The sequence below is a fragment of the Nanorana parkeri genome, unplaced genomic scaffold (genome assembly GCF_000935625.1).
Source record: "Nanorana parkeri isolate BGI_ZX_2015 unplaced genomic scaffold, ASM93562v1 scaffold2242, whole genome shotgun sequence".
In the NCBI taxonomy this organism is placed as follows: Eukaryota; Metazoa; Chordata; class Amphibia; order Anura; family Dicroglossidae; genus Nanorana; species Nanorana parkeri.
In genome coordinates, this window is record NW_017308510.1 from 67,071 (window position 1) to 89,587 (window position 22,517).

The following is a 22,517-nucleotide window of genomic DNA, read 5'->3' on the forward strand; positions in this document are numbered from 1 at the left end:
GACAGGCTTTAAAAAGGGAAGATGGCTATTTTTATTCTAATTTTTCTACTGCTGGAAAATGTAAGCATATACTTAATTCCTGACTGGTACATTTTCCTAGAATAATTACTTTAGTCTGGTTAAATAGAAATAATGGGAAATCAATGCAATCACAGTAAAAAACACTTACAACACAACAATAATTCTGTTCTTTGCCGTTAAAGAGGAACTGAAATATAGAAGCTGAGCCCAAAAACAGGCAGGCAGAGGGCACAGGACTTGTCACCAATATTGTCTGTGGTTTCTCTGCAGCTGATCTATTCCCTATTGCTGGCATACTTTGCCTTGTTCTGCAGCATCTCTCTGTATGTAGGCAGCAATCTGATTAGAGGCAAGGCTTTGCTTCCTCACGTCAGAGCCTCCAGCAGGGAGAACAGAGAGCAGCACAGTAGTGACATCACCAAATCTTACTCTAAATCTCCTGAGACAAGTAGTCATAAGCGAGTGTGCCTTAGATATAACACTCTGGATATACAGGTATGAGGCTGTAGACACAGGAGTGCCAAGGCACCTTCACATACGAGCTAGCATGTAACTATTTTGTTTAGGAGAAATTCCAGAGAAAACAGTCAGTTTTTCATTACACTGTTTAGCCACATGCAACTTTCCTAACTGTTAACATAGCAAACTGTCACTTTTTTAGTTCAGTTCCAATTTAAGAAAAATAACCTATCCTTTTGGAAGCCAGTGGGTAACCATATGCAGATAGGGAGGGCCTTGTTGGTTAAAAAAAAAAAAAAAGGCAGCTGCAGAAGAAAAACAGTTTATCATAGTAAAGATATTAAAGTTTACTTTCTGGTAAATTAACATATGAGCAAGGCATAGTATATGAATGAGAGTTGAAAATTGTCTCACTAGAAACTGCATTTAAAATATCAAACCAAGAGTGATATGAAAGGGACACTAAACTCAGGAGTTACATTTTAAAAATGCATTCAAGTACCTTAACTATTAACAAAAAAATGTATCCTTTTTGTGTATCACTCAGCTGTAGATCTTCAAATCATCTCTGAACTCATGCTGACACTGTCCTTCCTTCTGGAGGGTGGCTACTTTTGTTCTCCATGGTCCCTGTGTGTTGTAAAGTGGACACTGCTGCAAGCTCGCTCCTGTGATGGACTACAATTTCACGTTTAATTCACTAATTTGTATTGAGATTATAGTCCATCACAGGAGTGAGCTTGGAGCAGTGACTACTTTACAATACACACAGGGACCATGGGGGAACAGAAGTAGCCACCCTCCAGAAGGAAGGAGTGTCAGCATGAATTCAGAGATGAATTGAGGATCTACAGCCGAGTGATAAAAAAAATGTATCTTATTTGTGTAATAGTTAGGGTACTTGAGTGCATTTTTAAGCTTTGAGTTTAGTGTCACTTTAAAACACAAATGAATAACAAAGTCAAAACCAAATAAAAAACAAAAATGTGGGTTTTATGCCATTTATAAAAACGAGGGCTGTGGCACTTCACTAGATTTTATATCCTTAAAATGTTTGGTCTAAACTTGGTGGCCTGGTGTTTAAAGCAAAGGCAAAGACATTTTCAATATACAGCAGAAAATTGTCCCTAGCACCCAGAAATATCCTTGGTTTTATTTTTTCTCAGGAAACGTGTGTCTACAGGATCAAAACCCCTCTCACTGGAACCAAATAGAGCCCACTTAGGTGTTTTTGCAACATAGTCCAAAGCAGTAAATGTCTCAGTCCCACCACCCTTCTCGTGTGAGAGAATCAATTCTTGGAATTTCTCATAATCGATCCAAGTCCACCATTCTCCATCAATCTTGAACTAGAACAGAAAAAAAGATCATAGGAATATGTACAAATAAATAAATAGAATAGCAGCATTAAAGGCTTCTATAAATTATTATTTAGCTATTATATTTCCACATTCATTAAAATCCAAGTGATTCACAAACGTAGATGAAGAGTCCTTCTATCTGTGCATATTCAGCACTCACAGACTGATTTCAGCAATATAATAAAAGTATAGTTTTTACCCCTTTCATTTCCATATACTCCTCCTCTAGGGTAAAGCAGTACTTACAACGGAGAGTGCCATAAAAACAGTTCTGACATGGTTACAATTAATAGATCAATATTTGCATCACCTGTATAAGAGAGTGTACCATTTAACATGTTAGCTTGCTTACATAATACATTTAACAGAATACTTGTCAACAGGAAGCAATTTTATCACCTTTCACAAACCAGAAAGCTGCACGCACAAAAATATATTTTAGTTATACACCAGGTCCTGCTTGCACAGTATATAAATAAGTATATGACAAAAATGTGGCACACGATTTAAAGAATAGACCCATTTTTAAATTTTCCTATTTATTAATTGTACCACTAATGGTGCAAGGTGACGTTACTTTTTTTCTTTAAAGAGAAGTGGGTATGTTGCGCTTGGTAAGTGAATCTATTTGGTTTTACTGTGAATAGTGAAAATAGTCACAGTATGGTTAGGTGGTGATTAGTCCAATGTGAAAAAATTATTCTGCAAATATGTGAAGTGAATATAAAGTGAAGGATAAGGTGAGTGATGTCTGTGAAATAATAAAAAGTGTGATGGCCTTTTAATAAAAATCCTAGTGAGTGATTGGTTCTTGTGTGTATCTCTTAAAATCTACAACTCCAAGGTTCCGTCTAAACGAAATAGTGAAAGCTAGTTGTATTCGGCCATAAGGGAAAGTGGGAATGTGCAAAAATATGAGCAAAAATATAATTTATAAACAAAAATATAAGCTCAAATATAAGCAAAAATATAATATAAACTCCCAATAAGTGCAAGTGTTCAATGTAGCACACAGTAGGCAATTAGATCGTTAGTTGCAGCCAACCTCAACTTGCCCAACAAGTTAGACTGGTGTAATCCCATACACAAAATCCGCAACAGTGGGGCGGAGCCACCCAAACCAACGCACCAATTGGACAAAGCATGCAAATGTATCCACTCAGTGAGCTGGTAAATAACCAAGGATGGATAATAGTGGAACGGAGCCACTCAGATTATCACAGTAAATACTTCCTATCTGAGCAGTTTTTTTATATATAATAATAAACCTTATAGGCATTCAATCCAGAGAACTGAAGAACAAACAGATTAAAGTCTCATCTCCAATCTGCTTCTGTCTTTATAAAAAAATAAAAAAGTTTCGGAAAAAGCAGTCAGCAGAAAAGTATATATAAATATAAAGTTAAAGGCTCATTTTTTTCTTCACTCCGTCACGGAGTCGCTGCAACAACTTTTTAAAGGCTTCTCCTCCGATTAACCCGTCCTTCACCGCTATAGCGGCTGAGCCAACCCACCCAGTGTAGTTGGACACGGGACCGAACAAATATTGTAATGAATGGGAAACAAAGGAAGAAAAAAGAAAAAGAGAATCCTAAGTGTATTATTTCAATGGGTTTATTTAAACGCAAAAAAATTTTCACACTTACAGGATTGTGGATATTTACAAGCAATTGAGTGTGAAGGGCACTCAGCCTAAAAGGTCATCCGATGTGAAGGAGAAGAATTTCCTTGACGTTTCGTCCCTCATGGACTTTTTCAAAAGGATTACTTTTTTTTCTATCCCTCCTCTGATGTCAATTTTTACCATGTGTACGGGGACTTCATTCTTATACAGAAAATATACTGCAAATTTTGTTTTGGTTTGTATTTGTCTTCCCTATCCCAGCAAAACTGCACTCATTCTCCGCAGGTATAGGGAGAGAGGGAACATACACTGCACATGTGCAGCTTTTAAACCAGGAAACACACTTGTTCCTGTGATGCTGGGGGCAAGGGCCAAATGTGTGTGTACAGTATTTTTTTCTTACCTTTAAGAATTTTGAAGAACACAAAGCCCAGCGCCACCAAATTAAAATAGGTAAATATAGAAGAGTGAGCAGAACCTCAACAACTGTTCCATCCCACAGATACTATTGCGCTCACCCGCCGCATCCACGGCCTTCATCCCCCAAATAGGGAATCCAGTATGAGCCCAAGGGACGGTGCAGTGCTCCGCGCGAGGACCAACACCCCTACGCTGCCGCCGACTGTCACCTCTCCCCCTACCGACCGGTAAGTGCCCGATATGCTCCTAGGCATCTGGGACCCTGGGCTCCTCAGCCTCCCCGTACCTCCATGCTGCCCCTGTTGTTGCCAGACTGATGTCCACAATAGGGGCACTGCACACTCCAGGTCATCACACCTTGCCACTGCTGTACACCCGGGGGGGGCCACCATCTGGCGCCTACTCACGTGCAGGAGGATGGTTGCCTTCCCTGAGTGACGGAAGGGAACCTTGGCCAAGAATCGGGTGGGGGTCCGATAGGGAATCCCTGTATGCACTGCAGCAGGTAACCCTGGAGTAGGTCCCAATGCATAGTAGGGTGAGGCTCAGCCCTAAGGCAAACAAACATGAGCCCTTTAAAATAACAAACATTATGATGTCCCTGTGTAGCCGACGGAAACACAAAAAAACTGACTTGGGATGGAAGGAGGAGTCTATTTATTTAATGTGGTTGATGTGTTTCCTGTTGCAGGCAGGCGGAGCCTATATCTCGATGGCTGTCCTGGAAGATGACTGGGGAAACTATGACTTCAGACTTTTCACTAAAGGTGAGCAGTGGACAACAGACTGACCTTTTCAATTATCAGCATCAACTTTAATGGTATTGCCCTATTATGTGTGTTGCAGTTGTTTTGCTCCCAAGAAACACAGGTTTGAAAAGAGACAATTCAGGTTTTATTTAGCAAAAGAATGCAAGGAGCAAAGTGCCAAGGGGGAGTCCAATACCCACAGTAGCAAACCAGAATTTGTCTTGCACAGTTGAAAGTAATTCTAAATTACATAGCTTTGTGAGTTATGCTCCTTTCATTGTTTCCTGCATAAGGCTGATTAGGTTTATAAATAAGCCTAAAGAGTTTTCTGTATTTTGAAGAGATGCAATAAAAAAAAAAAAAAGGTATAGAACATTATAATCTACTAAAAAAAAATAATACTAAAACTTCCCATCTAAAACCAAATATTATTTTTGGTACAACTGTTAAAAGGAAAAAAAAAATGTACATTGCCCAGTATTTGCTCTGGCATGAGAAGTGAAGACAATTAATCGGCAGGCACTGGGAAATAACTACATTATGAATTAGGTTTCATGAGCTCTGCACTGAGAAGCACAGCTTCTGGATGCTCAAAGCTGCAAGTTCTATAACAAGCTGAAGAGGGACTCAGGCTTTTAGAACAGTTCACCTCAATTCAGACCAAATCATCCATTCCATAATACTGATAGTTAAATCATTTCCAATGAAAGCCATAAGAACATCACCCTACAAGCACAACTGAAACGTTAAGACGATGCAGGGGATTTTCTTATGGCTTTCATTGGAAATGATTTATCAGCATAAAGTGACACTAAACTCAAGAGTTAAATCTTAAAAATGCATTCTAGTACAACTTTTTAACAAAAATGTATCTTAATTATTTGTGTATCACTCTGCTATAGATCATCAAATCTTTGAATTGGTGCTGACACTGCCCTTCCTTCTGGAGGGTGGATACTTTTGTTCCCCATGGTCCCTTTGTGTATCTTGTGAAGTAGCCACCGCTCCAAGCTCGCTCCCAGGATGGATTGAAGCAAATTAGTACAGATGCACCATCATCGATACAGGCACTTTAAATTTTTAAACGGGAGCGGCTGCCATGAGGTCCCAGACTTGCTGGGGACCTCAGGGCAGCTGTCTTTTACAGCGCCGTTCTGGCTGTACATCCCTTCCTCCTTCCTTCCTGCCAGCCACATGCAGGCATGGCGAGATCCGCACCCGCCCGTACAGCCCTGGTTAGACTCCCGTTACGGCCTCCTGAGATGCCGCACAGCCCTAGTGACCAACAGAGTATGTACCTTCATATTATTCATACATAATTTAACAAGGACACATTTCATAAAATATTCGAAAAGAAGGCCAAAGAGTGGCACCGGTGCTACAAACTAAATACAATGAAAGGAACAGTGTGTGCATACACACAGAGGGGAATTTATTAAAACTAAAGCAGACAAAATATGGAGCAGTCGCCCATGGCAACCAATCAGATTTTCTCTATCGTTTTCAAAACTTAAACTAAAGAGAGATGGAAATTGGTTGTCACCAGCAACTACAGTTTTCGTCTGCTCCAGTTTTGATCAATTCCCCCTATTGTATGTAGAAACCAAAATGTGTCAGGGTGTTAGCTGAGACCCATTCTGTAGATGCTGATTCACCTCCGAATACCTCAGATTTAATAAGCCGACCCTGGGACTATTCTTCTTTTTCATTATGTGACCATGGCCCTCGCAGGGGAGGTAGTGAGGACTGGGTACACATATGTCTCATTGCTGCAAGGCGCTGCGTGATGCGGCACTGGAACTAATAATTCGGTTTCATAGGGAAAGGTTGGAGGCGGAGCAACAAAGGGATCGACAGACTCGGTTCTTCTTCCGCAGATGGAAGAATTTTTTTAGTACAATGTTTAGTGCTCAGGAAATCACCCGACTAATGAAACCTTTTGAGTATACCACATGGTACCTTAAGGCAAAGCTTACGAATTACCTGGGGGTCCTGGAGCTTCCTACTGTTAACTAACAGCATACCTGTTTTCGAGTAATGGGGTAATGGAGGCGGAGCTTTGTAACTCTGTTAAGGGGGGCGACCAGCACATGGGGGATAGGGGGTGGGGGGGTTTGTATATGTTGGTCCTAGGAAATGGGCCTATTGTATTTGGTATATTGTTTTGAATATATGTGTCTCTTTGTGCATAATTGTATGACAAACTCTTGAAGACATATTGGGGAAAAAAAATGCAATAAAAAAAAAAAAAAAAAAATTATATTGGCTTTTTCAAATAAATAGCAATCTACCAACACATGGTCAAGCTTTAAAAAGGATTCTAAACACACTAGTAATCATGCTTACAATTCCAGAAAAAAAAAATCAGACAGTACAAGCCATTTTACTGCTGCTAGCCGTGTGAAGGAATGAGGTCTTAAAATGGCATAATAGGCTGCAGCAATACACAACAATTTGGCAGATATACATAATTTCTAGGGACCTAAACTCACAGCAGATTTATTCAGTGACATTAAAAGATGTTGGTGAGATCGAAATTGCGGAGCTAAGTAATAAATGTAAGTCAGCGAAAAATCAATTAGTATCTCCCTAATGAGAGTAAGGTGGGGGGATTTTTAAACTGTTAAGTGCTATATATTATGTTGGTTTACATAAGCTTGAATTGATATATTAATTTCTCTCACTAAAGAACAACATACAAGTCTGATCTACCTCCCAGAGTCTACTGGCTATGCCCATGCAGTCCTACACAGGTTGCACAAGTATTCCTGTTTAGGCCATCGAGGAGAGGGAAAGAAATGTAGCATCATGGGTAGCATACTGCCCCACTGTCATCTCATTTTGGAGGAAAAACTACAACAAGGTCTTCTAACAAGTCTGCTGACCCTTCCTGGGGGAGAAAGAAATATGGTTTTTGAAAAAAATGTATCCCTTATGGTGTGAAATTCCTAAACGAGCTCTGGTGCAGCCAACTGCCGAAAAACATAGAATTGCGGGCAATGTTTAGTTAAGAGCACACAGCTTTATCCACCAAGCAAGCAGACCAGTCACAGGCTACTTAAGCAAAAGGTTGGACTTTGGTTCTTAGACACTTACTCCTTTTTTCTAACATGTGAGTAAAAGAAAATGGCTACTTATGCAGCCAACAAGTATCTAATGTTTAAAATAACTTTTCTGCACAAAATGCATCTTTAAATTGTTCTCCATGTTGTGTAAACCAAATGGTAAACATCACAAGATCATCCATTTTATTTCCCAGCTGGAACAATAAAAAATTGATAAAAATAGTAGTAGAGTGTTAAGATGTAATTATAAAAAAAAAAACAGCAGGTTTCAGCATTTTTTTATATTCATGAAAGATATTGCCATACTACCCTCCAAGCTGGGCATCAAAAACAGCAGCATAACATTCAATCAAGAATTAATCTCACCGACGTTGCATAAAAAAACAAAACACACATTTTTGCATAACGGTCTGATAATTGCCCCATAACACTGTGTGTACATAAGAATATCTTAAGAAATGCCAAATCATTGTAAAGTAACAAGACTTGGAATGCTAATAAATTTAGCCTCAACACTAGAGCCATTCTAGCCAAGCATGTGATAGACAGAGTGCTTACTTAGCTACAACATAAATAGGAAAAGCTTCTAATATAAACACATTGGTACCCGATTCTAAATGTGAAAATAGGTTGGCAAGATCCTGGCTCTTTCCATTAGGGGCATTGTGAGAGGCACGCCAGAAAGAATAGAACAGAATATCATCAGGAGAGTGGCTGTGAAATTCAGACAGAGAAGGTGAATTTCCTTTAAGCCAGGTATTCAACCTTCATGCTCTGGCCCATTTGTCAGAAAGCCAAAACTTTTACTATCAGCTTTCAGAGAAAGAGGAAAAAGTGGTACTGGGAAATAAAAGGATTTGGCACAGGTTAGTCTGGACACACTGCATCAAGTTGACATACCATGCTGCCCTGAGATGACAAGTCAAAAAGAAGAATCCAGTCCTCACAGAAACAGGTAGAACTTGTACAGCACAGTATGATCAGTTTTTGGTCTTTAGGTTTTCTTTACTAAATATAACTTGCAGGAAGATAACTCATGTACACAATTGAAAGTGTAGCCAATATACAGGTTTTTTTGGTCACCATAGAGTGGCATTCAGGCAAAACCATGAGAGGGACACCCCAAAGCACCACAAGTGGCCTGCGTAAACGTTTGTAGACATGTACTGGTCCAGTGCGTGGAGTAGAATATATTTGCCACCTGGTAATATGAAAAAAGCATACAAGGATGTGTCTGCAGCACATGGCAGCAGATAACGTAGATACAGATAGCAACAGTGCCGAGGCAGCAATGAAGCTGGTTGTGAGATGTAAATTATGCTTTAAAACCCCAACACCTTACTTTTAGCCTTTAACCATTTCAAGCTGTAAAATACAGAAGCTTGTCCTGAGAGACTTCAGAATGCAGGATTTGTTTACCTTCATATGCCAACTGGAGTTCAAGTAATGTATCAAGAATGTATTTATCGTTAAACCAGTTCATGTTTAGGCACTTGAGAAAAAACATGCTGTAAAGTAAGGATGCTTTCAAAAATAATGACATTGCTTTTAGGCTAGGTGCACATATCGGCGATCCCAGGGACACACGATCATGCACGATTGCACACAGCAATTGCCGCGCGGCCCCATTGCCACACGGATATAACCCCATTGAAAGCAAATCGCTGAAAACAGGTACAGGTACCTTTTTTTCTGCGACATGCACCGAACGTTTTTTTCAACTGTGATCGTGTGCGATTGCACTGGCGATATAGCGGCAGGTAACCGCACCGCATTGCCCTAGTGTGGACCTAGCCTCAATTAACAAGTTACAAAGTTCATAAACAGAAAGAAAACTAAATCAAAAATCAATAGTTGGGGTGTTTACCCTTGCCTTCAAAACAGCATCAATTCTACCAAGCACACGGTTACAAATGTTGCAGGCATATGGCACAGTGCATGAACAATTATACCAAAACAGGAGGCTAATACAAGGTAACACATTGGTACAATAAAACAATAATGAATTGAAGTCGCTGAAGACCGCTCAGTGTGAAAAATATTACATTATTGAAAGACTGAGCACAGCAACAAGACACATAATTTTGTTTTCAAAGCAAATTAAGTCAACAGAAAAAATAGAGAACGCCTGGAGCGCACTATGATAATTCTTGTTGTCCTATCTTTGTTACCCCCCTGTCAGTTTTTTGAATAATGAAAACAGGGAAATCAGGAGACAGATGGGGATCAGAAGGGATGATGTGGTATGTGAGATGGCATAGGGGAAGAGAAAAGAAGGGAGGGGGGTGCTTGCATCTGACACCCAAACAGGCTCTAAGCAAGTTTCAAAGTCTCTCAGACGGGGTCAGGTTTGGTAAGGGCAATATTCTGGTTCACTCATTCAGTGAATTCAATACAATAGAACCAGGTTTGTCTGAATACGATCTTTCATGTGCATTATTTTGTTATTTCCTGCAAAACAGTGACTTGTGGGTAGAGAGGATGGTTTCCAGAGAACCAGAAATTTAGGCTCAGACTGTGTTAATGAGGTGGATGGAGAAGACTTTTTGCTAAATTTCACAGAGAGGGGTGTATCAGCGAGCAGGTAAGCCTTAAGCAGGCTATACGCCCATTGGAAGATCTTACCAGCTCCCAAGAAGGACGCCATTCTAAACACCTGGTTTTCCTGGATAGACCTCTATTTCACAGAGGAATATAAATTACTCCTCTGTAGATCACCAAAACCCCTCTTGGGTCCCTCTCACATCATCACCTGCCCCATTCCTCTCTCTCCCTTCCCCACGCCAAGGAGGGGACTGCTGATACTCCCCAGCTACCCCCTTCCTCGCCAAATCTGAGCCACTTACATAAACACATTTGCCCCCACCCCATTGCCAGCGTCTGATTTACTGTAGTTCATCAAGGAATGCAAGATTGTGGTGTTTCAAGGCCCATGATATCTAAATGGGAACAGACTGCCTCAGAAAAGGCTCCAAGGTTAGTGAAATTAATGGAAAGGGGAACCCTGGCTCGTAACGTTCCAAATGGCGAACAGCTCCAGCAGGACCTCATTATCCTTGGCAGGAGATGGGAGCATATAACTTGAGGCCCCTTGCAAATGTGGGGGGCAAGGCCAACGTGCGACAGAGTGTTGTGTAGGAACTGCCAGTTTACTTTGTCACAAGCCTTTTCACCATCAGTTGACAGTAAGATCATATGCGTCTTTTTTTTCTCCCAGTAGTATATATGGTGTTTAGAGTGTTGTCTCTGGCCTCCCTACCTGGGATTAACCCGACCTGTTCTGGAACAATAAGCTGAGCTTATTAAGGGGAAATCCTGTAAGGATCCTGGTAAAGACCTTAAGGTCAACATATATCAACATTGGGGAGTAGCTGGAGCAATACTAAGTGTCCTTGCCTTATTTGGGAATAACTGATATAATGGGCATATAATGTATCCATCAGGAGAGTAGAACCCTGTAAAACAGTGTTACACATATGAATGAATCTAGGAGCCAGCTGTTGATAGAATGTTTTGTAATATAGTAAGGAGAATAAGTCTGGGTCTGGTGCCTTACCAGATTTAAGTTCTAAAAGCGCCATCAGGAATTCACCCGTGGTCATCTGAGTATAAAGACTGGCTGGTCTCTGCTGGCTTTATTGGAAGTCCAGAAGCCCTCAAGTATTGGTCAATTTGAGTATTAGGGTCTCTTTGGAGAAACTGCAGGTTATATAGATCTTTATAATAGGATTTGAATAGGTTGGCCAAGCTCTTGCGAAGAAGCACTTCTCATTGTTGTTCCATCAACTGTTTAAATCGGTGCAAGCTACCTACTGTTTTAGAGCTAGATCAAACTCTAAGAAGATTTGTCCAAGTCTGGATTACATATAAACTAAATAAGGCAATAGCAAAATTACGGATGGCAATATGTGAGCTTCCATTGAATTATGTAATCTTGTGCCATTATGCCGTCATAGTTGAGGGATAGAAAGGGCATTTATTGGAGGACAACCAATACCTCTTGGGCCAGCAATGAGCAATCTCATCAAGCCCACACAGCAGAAATTGCCTTTTGGGTGTGCCATCATGCAGTGTAAAAGAAAAAACTGCATCAATTAAATCAATCTAATATAGCCAGACATGGGAAAAAAGGGGAGTAGAGCTCTAATCGGCGGTTGGATAGAAGACTGGATAATATTAAAATGCAACATTTCATATTTACCTATCAAAAAAAAATGAGATGCACAAAGCCACTTTACATTTCTTAAGATAAGATCACAGTACAAACCCTTGGTCTGGTCTACAAAGACTATAGTAGCATGGCTGCCACAGTGATCATTCAAGCAAGAGCTGTACTAACTTGCTCTTGCTCATGGGACTGGGACTTACAATTACACTAAACTCAGCAATTTATTGCTAAAATGCATTCAACTATCCTAGTAACAAAGAAATTGCTTAATTGTTCATCACTCAGCTGTAGATCCTCAAATCATCTCTGAATTGGTGCCGACACTGTCCTTCCTTCTGGATGTTAGCTAAATATATTCCCCATGGTCCCTGTGTGTGTTGTAGAAGCGGCCACTGTCACCAGTTCAAGTTAATGGATAGGAACAGGTTAGGAACAGATCTTTAAATCGCTGGATGCAGGATCTATACGTCGAGGAATAGTGATCTATTCCTAACCGCATGTAATCGTATCAAATAAGATTATGCATGGAGTGCCGGCAGACTGCCACTTTCAAAATGTGGCTGCCGTCACCCGATCATGAACTTGAATGGATGACAGCAGCTGTTTCTAAACAGCATATTTGGGATTCCTGCCCCAGGTACATAGAGGTGCCCACACATACCTGCAGCAGCATTGAAAACTTTGCACATATGGTGAAATACAAAGTAATTCTGACACAGATGGGAAGGGGAGCATTCACAACACTAGTCCATCTGTAGAGGAGACAGCACATAAGTGATCGGCTGGGGAAAAATCCAGCCTGGCCCCTTAGAAGGCTAAAGTAGATGTGGTCTGCTGACATAATTACTAAATAAATTTGAATGAGTATAACAGAACATAACTTGTATTTATTACCTTATCAGGGTAACATATTTATAGATGCCGTTAAAAGCAAAAAAAAATTCGTATTGTTTAAAACATTAAGATCTTTGTCTAAAAGAGAACTGCAAAAAGCTAAAGTGAATCCCTTTAAATGTCTGAGGTTTGTCGAACACAGGTGACCTTGGTCTGCAATAGGTACAAATGCAATTTTACTTTCTGAAATAGCTTTGGGGTTTTGCTATAAAATTCCATATGCTGAATTAAAAATGAGAGAAGTATTAAAATGATGGTATATGAAACTTCACATATCACCAGAAGGAAAGATTTAGCTGGCATGGGAGCGAGACACCATTCCAGCATATAAGAAATGGATTACATCAAAGTCTTAGTTTAATAACGAGTGAGTAAAATCCCTATCTTAGTGTAGTTATTACACTCATATGCATACGAGTAGAGAAAAAAAAGGAATAGTTTCAATAATGCATTGCAGTGTAATAAGAGGGATTTGCGTGCGCGCATCTTTGACTCCATGCATGTGTGCTAAAGGCTTGAATTTATAAATCTTAGTGTCTTATCATAACATTTGAATATATCTGCGAGTATCGAAAGTCAAACAAACAATTGTTAACCTCTAGAGCAGGGATCAGCAAATGGCAGACTGCGGTCCGGATACGGGCTGAGCAGTTGGCCAGTCCAGACCGCAATAGCCAATGACATCTGGTGTCCCGCTGAGCACTAAAGGAGGACGGAACAGTATCTTCCGTCCTCTTCAGCCACCCATAGCCATCTCACATCACGAGCTCTCGGTCCTGTCCCTCCTAGCTCTGCTACCAGGCTCCCTGCTCTGATTCCACCCAGCTCTACCCCCTGGCTCTGCTTCCCGGCTGCGTGCTCTGCGTCCCAGCTCCACCACTGGTCTCCTGACTTCATCCCCCAGCTAAGATACCCCAAAGAAACATGTGAGGACAGTAGAATGCTGCATGCTGCATTCATTATATGTGAGGAGAGTACTATAAAAGGTGCACTCTGAGGGCCCGTTCACACCGTGGTGCATTATTTGCATGCTTCTATGCAATTAGTGCACTCTACGGGGCACCACATGCATTACTTTTTTTAAACGGTCACACCGCAACAGATTATATTGCAGTACCATGTGATGCGGTTGAACACATTACGGCCAAGAGGTGTATTTGGGGTGCCATTCAAATGAATCAACGCAATGCACCTGCCGCACCATAGGTGTGTTGCATTGTAGTGTGCGTTAACTGCGCCACATTGGTGTGAACTGGCCCTTTAGGGGACAAAGAGTGTAAGGGGGCACTCTGATGGGGACAACACATTATTATTTGCTCTCATCGGAGATCCCCCTTACACTAGTTGCCCCATCAGAGTGCCTCCTTACATTATGACAGTAAGGGGACAGCCAATGGAAGGGGGCACTCTGATGGGCACAGCCAATGGAAAGGGGCACTCTGATGGAGAAAACTGATGTAAGGGGGCACTTTGAAAAAATAAAATAAAAGTACAGCATCCATCAGTGAAGCCAGCCACAACCGCATCACACTGTGCTGTGCCCATAGAACTTAATAAAATGTCACTTAAGACATTTCAATAAAGTTCTAGCCAAAAATTGGAGTTACGTACCTGGTAACTCTGTTTCTAGGAACCTTCCAGGACAGCATTAGAGAGATAGGCTCAAGGAGCTTTGTCTTTGACGCTACATCCCCCGGCCACGTCTTCAACCAGAGGGCTCTCCTGCTAGAGTTGATAAGGGCCGTGGTACGGGCAGAGATCCTCACCGCTTCCATAGAAGCATCCGCTATGTAGGCTACCGCCTTCTCTAGTACTGGCAGAGAATCCACAATTGTGGCCCTGTCTGTCCCCCCCATCCAGATGCTCCTTTAGCTGTGCCAGCCAGACATCTAATGTTCTGGCCATACAAGTAACAGCCACTGCTGGCTTGAACCCGGCCCCCGCGGCTTCCCATGCCCGTCTGAGCACTGCTTCAGCCTTTTTATCCATGGGATCCTTAAGCAGTCCCATATCTTCGAAGGACAGGTCCGTGTTCTTTGAAAATTTTGCCAGGGAAGCGTCCACCTTAGGACACTTTTCCCACACCTCCGAGTCTTCCCCTTTAAAGGAAACCTTCTTTTCAGTTTGGAGGAAAAAAACACCTTGCGCTCTGGATCTTTCCACTCTGTGGTCACCACGTCCTTGATAGACTGGTGAACTGAGTGATGTGCCAGGATTGGTGCAACAGCATTGTGTCTGGGTAAACACAACAGCAAATGTGCATTGCAGTGCAGTTGCGGGTGTGAATACAGCCTAAATGGATGACCGCAGTTCTGAAATGAACTGAGAGGCTGTTATGTCTGGACTGTGATTTGGACCTCGGCTCAATGACAATTTTTCTCACTGTACCTACATAAATTTAAATTCACTACCCTTGCTCAAGAGGTTTATTTATCCAGATCGGGCAGTCCCCTTCACAGACTTTTGGCTGTATTCACATACATTTGCTGTGCCAAAAACACTTTTCCGTATTTATAAAACTACAGAGGACAAATGCAAGTAAAGATACAGGGTAACAAAACTAAAGCAAAAAATGTCATCCTTCTGGGGAGAAAAGCAGATTAATCCATTGTCTGGGGGGAGTATTGTAATCTCTTTTAAAAGATAATTCATACCTGGAAATACACAAAAATTACTTTAATTACTCTATGGGGGAATTTATCAAAGCAATTGTGACAGTTTTAGACAGTTCGATCACTTTTTTAATGTGCAAATCTGTCTTAACATGTGCCCCTGTTTTGACCTGAGCTTGCACTACTTTTCCAATTGCCGGTGTTTTGCGCCTGTTTTAAATCTGCACTTGTTCTGCGGCTGTCTGAAACTGGAGCATCACCTAACAAAACATTCGCTACTTAAAACGTCCCTATGACAACTTAAAAAAGCAACAGTTAAACTTTTTGTCTGGAGTTAGGAGTCTTCTTTCCTGGAGTCTATTTAACCTCATTAACAACATTACACTCGCAAACATAAATCTGGCGCAAAGCGCGTCACATACATTCCGTGCAAGTTGCTATGATAAATTCCTCCCTATGTGTTGCCAAGTCTGCTTTAATGCAACTCAGCCCTATTATATTTGTGTCTAGATTTTTTCTTCTTTGGCTGTAAACAAAAGGATCTAAATGAGCTGTCAATCATTTCAATTAAGCATATAATTAATGGGCAAATTTAGTCAACAGCTGTGCAAATAAAAATTGTTTGGTAATGAAGCAAAAACACAAAATAACCTTGAGGATGCACATCAGACTAGTATGAATGACTTTGTAGGGTTTAAGTTTACAAAAAATATAACATTTAATAATGTCTTGGGCACTTTGCTTTTTCTTTCATATGAGTTACAGGTTAATACGAATATAACCTGGACCAAGAGAGGTTCCAAATGATAGGGCCATTACTGTAGAGCATGCGGAAACTCCCCCTGAAGGACAAGTAATGTGCAATGGCTTGTTTGCAGTGCTTTAAGATGTACTGGCAGCAGTGATATCATCCATGACCATTTACACTGGCCTGTATGATGACAAAGGAGTCTATTCACGAAGCTGCCGAGGGCAGCCGAGTGAATGACTGATTTGAAGTGAATTAAGAGTGAAAAAAAGTTAAAAAAGATGTAAATAGCAAACGATAGTGCAGAGCTAGCAGTGACAGCTAGCTCCGCCCAATAGTTTCCTATTGTCCGGCGATGAGCCGCTCGGCCATGATCGGGAGCTGTACGGGCTATTATGAATAGCCCGTACAGCACCCCTTCGGTTCTACTGAACCGAAGGGGTCCTGGGGCCGAAGCTAGCCGAAGGATCGGCCAAAGCTATGGCCAGATCCTTCGGCAGCTTCGTGAATAGACCCCAAAGTACTTTATTAAAATTAACAGAAAAAGGAAAAAAGATTTCATTACAGAGGCTAGCACAAACGATATTGGACCAGCACTGTTAATAAAAAGACCTTCTTTACAGGAGAACATGTAATGCAAAAGGAGCTGTCCTGCCAGCTGAATTCTGCTTACTAAAGCATATCTATGGTCAAACTTGCAAAATCATATATTAATTTCCATTAGTTCTAGCCTAGCTCTATTAACAGAATGATCTTGAAGTGTGTTAACCTACTCTTTGAAGAATTCCACTGGATATACTTCCTTGTGGTGACATATATTCACTATGCCCTATGAATATGTAGTGCTGTGCATTTGATATAACATTACTGCTTGCAGGTAGCAATGTAATATGGGATGTGTTGAAAGATGTCCAGCAGATCTCACAACTTTTCAATTAAGCTCATAGTGGAGTGCATTGGACTCTTAGACTATGGAACATTCAAACCAGCAAACAAATGACAAAAGGCCCATGGAACGAGGGTGCGAACCCTACCACAACTCACAGAGCAGCTCAAGGTGCTTTATGACTTAAGCTGGCATTTGAGGAGGCTTAAACATTCACCTGGTAAAACTTAACAGTGTTAACAGAGGATCAGGTGGTGGCCTTGCAAATTTGGAAACAGATACCTGACTAATCAAAGTCCCCCTTTAAAATCAGAAGTTCCCTCCATTCACATCAAAGTTCACCCTTTACATCACAAGTCCCCTTTCATATTGCAAGCCCTTCTTTCAAATTAGAAGCCCCAGTCACAAAATTTTGAGGCACCCTGTTGACAAAAGCTGCTATATGTCCCCTGCCAACCTGACGTAAGAGCGGGGGTGTGCACGGTCATGAATTGAAAAACAAAAGTGCACAAGCCCCCACCCTCCCGGGTTACACTGGATGGCAGGATGCCAAAGCTGGAGTCACATTGAGGAGCATGTTTTCTCCACGAATTGACACCATGTCTGTGCCCGCCTACTGAAGCTGAGCACTGCACTCCTCTATATAAAGGTTGTGCATGCCGCAGGAACCTCAGGATTATTTGAAATAACTTTTTAGCACCGTTTTTGGCAGAGGGGAGATGTTACTTTGTTGTTCGAGGGGGTGTTTTGCAGAGGGGGGTTGGAACATGTCTACATGCTACGGATATATCGATACAGGTTTTTCGGTATTGAGTATTTGAGTATGAGTACCGATATTGTATTTGTTTTGTACTCACCGATACCGAGAACCAGTGCCATGTGCCCAGATTATCAAAGAAGGCGGGCAGCAGATCATGACCCGTCGCCTAGCTTCCTGATTGCCTGTGAAGCCAGTGTTCTAGCAAAAGAACACCGGCTTCACTTGCCATGCCTGCCTGACCAATCAGGAAGTCGGATGGCAAGTCAGGATGTGCCGCCCAGCTTCCCGATTGGTCAGAAAGCCAGGCTGCATAGCAACAAGTGAAGCCTGCTTCCTAGCCAATCAAGAAGCTGGGTGGCACTTCATGACCTGCCTCCCGGTTACCTAGTTCGCTAGGAAGCCGGCTTCATTTGTTCCTAGGCAGCCTGGCTTCCTTGCCAATCAGGAACTGGGAGACAGAACTTGCAAGTACTCTGCCAAATACTCTGTATCGGCACCCCTAGAACATACGTGTGTGTGTGTGTGTGTGTGTGTGTGTGTGTGTGTGTGTGTGTGTGTATATATATTTACAGTCATGGCCCAGAGAATTGGCAACCCTGCATTTCTGTCATCTTTAGGCATTCTCATGTTTATATATTGGTATGACACAAAAAAAGTGGAGAAAAAAAAAGCCAAATCTGACACATTCCATGCAAAACTCCAAAGATGGACTGGCCAAAATGATTGTCACCCTCAATTTATATTTGGTAGCACAGCCCTTGGAAAAAAATAACTGAAATCAATCGCTTCCTGTAACCATCAATGTTTCTTACACCTCTCTACAGGAATTTTGGACCACTCTTCTTTCACCAACTGCTCCAGGTCTCTCAGATTGGAGGGGTTCCTTTTCCCAACTGCTGTTTTGAGATCTCTCCACAGGTGCTCTATGGGATTTACATCTGGACTCATCACTGGCCAGTTACGTGGCCCTGAAATGTTGCTGTATGACTTATGTGCCATATATTGAGCTCCTTTGTAGGTTCATCTTGAGATGCAGCGATGAACCTACACAGGAGCTCAATCAATAACCACAAGGAGAATGAACATGGCACCTCAGTGCATCACTTCTCCCAGAAAGATCACCCCATCCAAAACCTCAAAATTAAAAGTACTCAAAAAGGGGATTTTAAAAACGCTCATGAAAAAGGAAAACATTTTAAATGAAAATGAATATAAATTTCAACACCATAAAAGAGGGACTCAATGTGGATTCTGGTTTTCGGACACAGTACCAGAACTTTTTATGAATATACAGATCATAATGTCCTATGTATGTCGTACATCTCTGATCTGTTCAGGGATTATTGGTCATCTTATGTTTAATTGTTCTGTCTTTTGGTTATCAGTATGCACTTCTCACTCCCAGGTCCAATATTTATGCTTTCTCTTGCTTTAAGTGGTAAACTTTGTCGTGTTGATTAGTATTGCTTTTGACCTGAAGGAGAGGTTAACTCTCGAAAACTTGTCTTAAATATTATGTTAGTCCAAAAAGAACGGTATCTCCTTTCTATGCGCATTTCAGAGTTACAGTCTGCGTACTGATGCATGCTTTGCAGTACATGCCAAAAATCAACAAGCCGTTTTGCAATTTAATTAAAATTACTGCTCCATTTTAGTCCTCAGCAGCTATAATTGTTACCTCGGTAATCATTATAGTTTCTTGAGCCTCATTACTGTATCTACAATATGAGATCATCTAATACACCTCTCCCTGTGACTGCTAGTCTTATGAGATTTGGAGTAAGATTTCATGATATAACTACTCGGCTGCTCCTGAGCTTTCTGCACCTTTCCTGCTGGTTTCTGCATATTCCCACACCAGTCAGATCAACAGTTATCAGGGGGCAGCTCGGGCATAAGGATGTAAAGGCCTCCATCTACTAAGATGGCCACCTCCATACAGAAAGACAGTGAAGAACAAAGTAAAGCAAGTCAGTAATATGGCAGAGATGAGCAGCAAGGAACCATTTGTATTCACACCCTTTGACTTGTTGAATTTGCATGCACTGGCATGGTCATCCTCATCTTTTAACTTTTTAGTGACTCACTGACCTGAACATGCACCTACCTGTACCCTAAAAAAATAAGTCTAATGGTCGCTCCCGTATTTCACTCCTGACAGGTTCATTAATACAAAAGGCTTAAAGTAAGACAAGATACATCTCCAAACAAAGAAGTAGACATCTTTGCTACAACACAATCTAATAGATGAAATACTGAATGTAAATATTACCTTTTTATGAGAAATTAGCATACAGTTTGAGTGCTGATGTTCACATGCGACTTCATAATCTGGGAGCAGATCTGTTAACTCTTGTACAAAATGAATGACCTCTTCATGCCAAGGGACATTTGCCATTGTTAGATTGCTGGCTGAACTCTCACCACAGTACGTCACACCCTGTAAGTTGCAACAACAATAACAAAATAAGCAATCAAAAATAATCTATAAATACACTATGTAAACCATAGTATCTGAAGAATACCTAATTTGCCCCATGCCAAGAAGTGGCATTGATAATGGACTACTCTATGTACATTTATGGACAATATGCTAATAACCAGTCATTTGTAATCAATTAAAGAGCACAGATGTCTGCACAAGGCACCAACAGACCCAAGTCATAGAAAGGAGAATGACATTCAGGAAAGGCTTTCATTTTTTTTTTGGTCTTTTATATAAACTGAAACGATTATTTAGTTGTCTGTACAGAGAATAAACAAACTGACAAAAGCAGTTAAATTCAGGGGTCTAGTCTAGGGCTGCAACAACTAATCGACATAATCGATTATAATCTATTAAAAAAGTTGTCAACTTTTTCAAACTAGTCATCACTGCACATAACTTTACTCTAAAATGGCTTGGGAGCCCCAAAATACGCAGCTTTAAGCAATACAAGCTTTAGATGCAAAGGTTTACACTCAGTTTTGAAAAATACTGAAATAAAACCCACTTTAATATTTTGAAAATACACCAACTGAAGCTGAACGTCAGCCTGCCCTTTCCAGTGTCTCATAATTAATTTACAAATATGATGGATACCATGCTGATCAAATAGTGGCAAGCAGGAGGACCAGATCGAAAAGTCCTGATATATTAAAAACAGTTTCTACTGGATAACGAGACTGAATGCCTCATTTTTCTGGGGATGTTGCTCACACAACAAAAAGCCTAGGCAGTGTAATCACTGCTGAAGGGGAGTTCATATTGTGTAGTCCTTTCCTTCAGAAAAGGCAAGTTTTGCTGGTTTTACTTCTGTTTTGGGTCACAGAAATACATTTACTTCTGTAATGCCCGCTATCTGCTGACAGCACAGAGCCGTGCAACAGCCAGGTAGGATCCTTACAATATTGTTGGAATCCACTCCCGACTGCCCAAGTGATAGGTGCCTATGCCTCTGCAGAGCCATACATACCCCCTCCACTTATCAGTCCTTCCAGTGAGGCACTGGAAGAACAGAGTGGGAATGGAGGAATCCGTGCAGGATAAAGTGACTATTATTATTATTACATAGTATTTATATAGCGCCAACAGTTTGCGCAGCGCTTTACAATATAAGGAAGACATTACAATTACAATACAATTCAAGACAAGATGGTAAGGAGGACCCTGCCCCTGAGGGCTTACAATCTAAAAGAGGGGGAAATGAGACATGAGGAGGTAGCTGTGTGGGGATGAATTATTTGAGAATGTGAAGGTTCAGTGGTTAGGTCGAGGTGGGATAGGCTAACAGTCACTGCTTTCTGCAAGGAGAAGAGACCTTGAGCTGAGCGATCAGTAGTTACATGATGGCTCAGGTTTATTGCTGTCTGAATGACCACTGGGGAGATTCCACCCTCTATTTGCACTGGTGACCACTGTCACTGAAACTAAAGGAAAATCCCAAATTTTAGTGTGGTTTCCATAAGAGGTTAGGGGAAATATAATGGGTACACTTGTTCCAGGGACAAATGTCTAAGAGGGAAATTCCTCTCACTTTGGGAAATTTCCACAAACTTTCTGATGTGTCTATGGACTAGAAAGTTTTGGACAAATTTCCCTAAGGTACACAAGTATATGTATAGCTAAAAACTTTTTGTTTTTGGAAAGAGTCGGGAAGGTTTAAAATTCTTGCCAGGTTATTATTTTAGAAGTCTTCAAAATTAGATCCTTTAATATTTGTAAATGACACCATTTGATTCCAAAATTGATTTCACTTCATATGAATATTGTTCACATCTCAGCTGCTTTCCAAACCTTAGTATTTTACCAAATAAATATCTTCAGGAGATGAAGTTGAGAAGTGTAAAAATGAAGACGCTGTAGTTTGGGCAGCAAGCCAACTATGGGTATGACGAATGTTATCATAACAGTATACATTTGTTTGCATGCTCATGCTTCTTTTAAAGAATAAAGGCTTGAATCTGTATAGAATGCCATGCTTGAATCCTGCTAATCTCCAAGCTGTTCTGTTCCATAAGTGCTGGCATTCAGTCAGCAGAGTTCACAGTTAAATAGATTTGAAATTCTCTTTGCCATCTTGGCACAATGTTTCTATGTGAATAGAACACGCTGGTTTGGTTACATTAATGAGGACTGCATATCCAGAATAAGTATTTTTAAGCTTTGTGTACTGGTGTAAGGCAAGGTAGTTCGGTATAAACACTGGCTAGCTGGATTTCTCTGTTTCTTTTTAAATTTCCTCTGACAGCCCTGTCCATGGAAAAGAAA

The 22,517-nt window shown here is 41.0% G+C and overlaps 1 protein-coding gene across 1 annotated transcript in view; it reads right to left on the minus strand.

Annotated features, from left to right (window-relative positions):
- Positions 1-1,558: 1,558 nt before the first annotated feature.
- LOC108801186 (S-adenosyl-L-methionine-dependent tRNA 4-demethylwyosine synthase-like) overlaps positions 1,559-22,517 on the minus strand; it is a gene marked incomplete at its 5' end in the record, with an annotated part of 110,850 nt that continues 89,891 nt past the window's right edge. Inside the window, 2 exons of the mRNA XM_018573116.1 lie at positions 1,559-1,829; positions 20,040-20,207. Coding sequence (XP_018428618.1) covers positions 1,608-1,829; positions 20,040-20,207 — 390 coding nt within the window. The remainder of the gene's footprint in view (positions 1,830-20,039; positions 20,208-22,517) is intronic.